This window comes from Salvia hispanica, unplaced genomic scaffold, assembly GCF_023119035.1.
Source record: "Salvia hispanica cultivar TCC Black 2014 unplaced genomic scaffold, UniMelb_Shisp_WGS_1.0 HiC_scaffold_1202, whole genome shotgun sequence".
Classification (NCBI taxonomy): domain Eukaryota; kingdom Viridiplantae; phylum Streptophyta; class Magnoliopsida; order Lamiales; family Lamiaceae; genus Salvia; species Salvia hispanica.
The window spans coordinates 1-5,318 of NW_025951475.1; the positions used below are offsets into that span (position 1 = coordinate 1).

The 5,318-nt window shown below is 34.0% G+C and overlaps 1 protein-coding gene across 1 annotated transcript; it reads left to right on the top strand.

Moving 5' to 3' along the window:
- The first annotated feature begins 1,073 nt into the window (after positions 1–1,073).
- LOC125198105 lies at positions 1,074–3,187 on the top strand. Its single transcript, XM_048096546.1, has 6 exons — positions 1,074–1,119; positions 1,204–1,260; positions 1,561–1,641; positions 2,183–2,257; positions 2,701–2,871; positions 2,946–3,187. Exons 1-6 carry the CDS (start codon positions 1,074–1,076, stop codon positions 3,182–3,184), a joined length of 669 nt encoding a protein of 222 aa, XP_047952503.1. The 3' UTR covers positions 3,185–3,187.
- The last annotated feature ends 2,131 nt before the right edge of the window (positions 3,188–5,318 follow it).

A 5,318-nucleotide genomic window follows, 5' to 3' on the forward strand; every position in this document is an offset into this window, starting at 1 on the left:
GAAGATGAAATAGAAAACGAACCCCTTTTTGGGGAAAACCGTTAGATGTTTGGGGATATCAATGGGGGACGGAAAAGAGTGACTAGTGTCCGAATATAAAAATTTTAAAGTGGATGATTTTTTTTCCCCGACTCCAGATTTTGAAAATGAAGGAGACGTCTAGACAACGACATTTTAAAGTGATGTATGATCCAAAATGTGACCGGGGTTGGAGAAGGGGCTTTAAAAAATAATGCGGGGGTTGAATGGATAGAAAATTCTTTTTTAAAAAAAGTAAAGGAAATGAATTTGAAGTTTAAATGGATGATATGGGGAATTCAAAAGGGAGGAAAGTGATGTTTTTTTAAAAAAAAAGGGGGAAAGGGGGTTCAAAATTTTGCCCCAGGTTTATGGGGAATAAAATTGCTACAAAAATTTGGATTGTTAGAAACTTTTTTCATGTTTTTTATACGGTTGTTTTCCAAAATATCGTGATGCACAAAAAATCTATTTTATACACAAAATATTTAATATGAGGATTTATATATATATATATATATATATATAGGGTCTTTCATCTACTAATATCAGTCCTTAAGTATAGAAATATAGACCATATGTAGACCGTCAGATCTGGTGATTAATGGCTAAGATCTGTAGTGACTCCTCGTTTTGTATGGGTCATAATAAGACCGATCTGTGTCATGTGAGGGGTAATTTAGGAATCAGAAATATTAGGAATCTGAAATATTAGGAACCGTCGTTCCGTTTTCTAGGCGCTGATTAATTGGGATTTGGGAGTGATTACTGCACACGTTAAGTTGGTGCTTGGATTCCCGCGCCATTCAATCTCACTCTCTTTCATCAAAATCCCTTCAATTTCCCACAAATCTTCTTCTTCTACCACCAAATCAACCAAAAATCCTTCAAAAAAAAAATCCTCTCCGCCCACAAAAATCGTCGTCTCCTCCATACATTCATCGTCTCCTCCACAAAAACATCGCCTCCTTCCACACAATCGTTTCTTCCACAAAAACCCTATTCCTAGTCCAGAAAATCGACGAAGAAGGGAAACCAAAAAACCTAATTCAACAATGGTGGACACTCGAGCATTTGGATCGGCTAGTCATGACGGAAAAGGTTAGTAAGAATTTGTTCAACCCTTGACTTCAATTTGACAAAATCAAGACAAAATTTCACTTCAATTCGTTGTTCGACGCGTAGTGTATCAGAGAATGGACGCGAAGAAGAACAACCCGCAAATCCCAAAAGCACCGAAAGGTAAGTCGATTTCACTTTCTGGTATTTGGATGCATGTAGTTTTGTTTCGAATTTGGTATATAATTGTGGTTTTTGTTTAATAAGCAAAAGGCCAAACTTCCACAAAACCCTCAACTGAAGTGAGGCCTGGTAGCCACAGCACAAAACAAGGTTAAAGTTACTGATTTTGTACATTATGTAGCTCTGATTTTTAATAAATAATGAATTGGTATGACAAATATGGGAAACCAGGTATGGAATAAAGGCATATTTTTATGCTTTGTTGTTGTAATGTTATACGCTAATTTATTGATGTTTCAGATACGGGACCACATAACAAAATCATTCCAGAAGGGGAAAAAGGGAAAGAGACGGCTGGGGATTTTCCAATTTCTGAAAAAGGTGCTTACATTATTCAACTAGTAATAACTTGCTATGATTGTGATTATATCTCTACTTCACAATTGTTTTGTAATGACAATGAGATTAAGTTGGAACATGTCATATATTCTTCCCTCTGTTGTGTATGTACTACCCATTATTGTGGAAAACAAAAGAGTCATCTTTGGTGCCTGTGATGTAGTTATATAAGTGTGTAAAATGTATTACTTAGTTGAATCTTTTGAGAAACTATAATGCTTATTCTACTATGATCCAAGAAATTGATGAGGGTCCAGTAAGTTTATCATCTAAGAATAATGTCATACTTGCTAGGATATATATGTTGTACTAATTTATTGATGTTTCTGATACATCACCACATAAGAAAATCAGTCCAGAAGTGGAAAAAGAGAAAGAAACAGATGATCATGTTTCCAATTCTGGAAAAGGTACTTACTTTTAACACAAATAATAACTTACTATGATTTTGGTGATGTCTCTATTACACAAATGTTGATTTATGACGGTTAACTATAAGTATTAACATCGTTCCATTGCACAGATGCACTAATAGGGGGAGTAGACACTTCTGCAAAAGGGAACGAAATGGCAGAAAACGTAATGAAGGCTGCAAAAGGTTATACATTCACATTTTAAAAGAAAATCGTAATGCTTATTCCATCTAAGAATAATGGCATACTTGTTTAGGACTTGTGACAGTGACCCTAAAAATATACACTCAAATGTTTAGCTCAAATAATAACACAATCAGCTTCATTGTTTCTGGGTCATAATAAACAGATGTTGAAGTCATAAATCGTATGGGTAATCTGGGTCATAATAATCATTTATTCGAATCATTACATAATTACTTTAGTGCAACATGATGCCTCATACAACCACTTCTAAAGGTATAAATATTGCACTTCAAGGAGTAATGCACAACTTGTAAACATCTGTGTCTAATTTACTATATTTTTAAGTTTTATATAATCATGGCTGTAGTTACAGCTTTAATAAATACGTTGTGAAAGTATTATGCCATTGGAAAAATAATTAATTTTGCCTATAACTGTGTAGGTGTAGGCATGACTGGTCTGTCCTTAAACAAGGCAAACGAACTGATCATCGGGAAAAGAGCCAGAGCTAAGGAGAGCCTCAAAATTCTGCAATTGGAGACAACAACAAGAGATAAGGCATATACCTCCAATGCGACTGGCAATGTAACTGAATCACCTGATATGTCTAAAGGTATTAATCCATTATAAGACAACTAATACTATTAACTAAAAGTAATATTACCTGATTTGGATTTATGTTTGCAGGCTCAAAGCGCCTTCGTGAATCTGTGAAGAAAACAAGCTGTCCAGGTGAAGAAGAATTACACAAAAATGCACCTGGGAAGAAGGATAGCAAAGGGAAGGAAAAGGTCGAGGAGGTTGTTGTAATTCTCGTTTTGAGGACCATTGTTATTGTTACAATATATTATTTCAACTATATTCGTTTTTGGAGTCTCTATGCACTAGTACGATTACTCCAGCTGATGCTGCATTGTACCAATTAGTTTAAAAACAGATATACCCAACACATCTCTGTCCAATTTTGCTGCTGATATTTACAAATTTAAAGATTAACAGTATGATGATATGACCCAACAGTAACATAGATATGACTCAAACTACACCTACGCCTTTGTCCATCCAATGTTCATTCATTTAACTTAAATTGCACAAATAATGACGTGAAATTGGACGTCTGTACCACAAAGTTAGTCGTTGCGTAAAACTGCTCTCGGAAACAACCTGTAATGCATCTTCCGTGTTTTCTACATGCGAAATACTGTGTGATAAAAAAATACAATACAATGGGTGATAATAAATGAATATATGAGTCATAGCAACTTATGGTCAACTAGTGGCATAATAAACCAACATTTGAGTCCTGACATCACATTACTGAGTAACCTAATGTCTTATACCATTCTGATCGAAATGTTCATATCAAACAAGCTGAAGCAATACAAAATATTCTTGTCATTGGGTCATAATAAACGAATATATGAGTCATGGAAATGTATGGGAAATTTGGGTGATAATAATCCAATATTCGAGTCATGCCATAAAACTCCTGAAAATCAGAATGCCTGATACAAAACAGACCGAACTGAGTAATTTCCAACAACATGACATTGAACTGATGTTACTTCAAAAGAAAAAGAAAACATGGTATCAAACTTCAGAATTTCTTGTCGAGCGCCGTTTTTCTTTCTCTTTTAATTTGACGCAATTCCTGCTAAATTTCTGCTCACCTTCTCTGTTACACACCATGTAAAACCATATGGTAAGATCATCAACCTTCTTTGAACCGTTCTTCCTTGTGTCAAAACCGACACATCGACCATAGTTCTCATAAAACTCAATGGCGTTGTCCAAAGTAGGAAAGCTACGACCAACAAAAGGTTTAAGCTCTATAGGGCATTCTGGTGTATTTAAATCTGTAATAATAAAAAACAAAGACAATCAGTGGCTGGTTGATTGTCCTAAAATAATACAGGCAGTATAAAGTAGTGCTAAAAATTGTTACAATATATAACATGTCATGCTAAGTGCATATTTGAGTCATACAAAAACATGTCATAGTTGCCCCTTTACTAAGTAATACTTGTATCATTACTACTACTGATGAAAACTCAAAGATAAAAACAAAATATGATAACATTGTGTCATACTAAGTGCGGATTGAAGTCATACGAAATAATGGCATAATAAACAGATAAATAAGTAACGATTGTAACATTACTAAAACAAAACGATAAATAATTCATGGTTGAATCATTATTAAAATTACAGTAACAAAAATAAAATCAAAACCTGTATTGTCAAGAATGTCATCGGGGGATGATTGATTATCTAGATGTGAAGTAGATGGCGTTTCAGATTCCATTTCCAGAACGATTGAATCTGGAAACAAGAGCTCTATAAGTGTAACAAAGTGATGCAACGACTGAATGTTAGAAAATGAAATATGTATTTTTCCACATTGTGGAATGCAAACTCAAAGGCTGTGAAGAAGAAGACAAAACTGGAAACTAAGTAGAAGGTCAAATGAATTAAAGCTCGTATGAATCTTCATAGATGAAATGAAGGTGAGAAATTATGGATTGTAACACACATAACTCACGCTGATGATGAGTGAGTGGAGAGAGGAATAAGCAACATTATAGGAACTTCCAAAACAAACGAAAACAAGGATTGACCAAAGTGACCTTTTATGAATATAAATGATTAAATTAATATAATCTGACAAATAAATCTAGCCATTAGATAATCTAATCTTAAGATGATCAAGCCTAATCCTATGGATAATAAACCGTCTGTATTTCTTTATTTAAGGCCATTTTTGTTTTGATCAAAATCCTATATATATATATATATAGAGGGCTGTGATCAATTGAGATTATTTAGGCTAATTGAGAAATGAGATGTAATATCAGCCACTCATGTCTATTAAATGAGTGGTCCAGATTTTGCCACACAATAAATATTATTAGATTAATTTAACATGAAAGGGTATAAGGGTCTTTTCGCGTTTTAATTTAGGGTTCTTCATCATATTTCATCTTTGATCGGCGATTCTGGTGAGAATTTCATGATTCAATCCTATCATTGATTGAATCTATTTTAACGATTTATGATTCA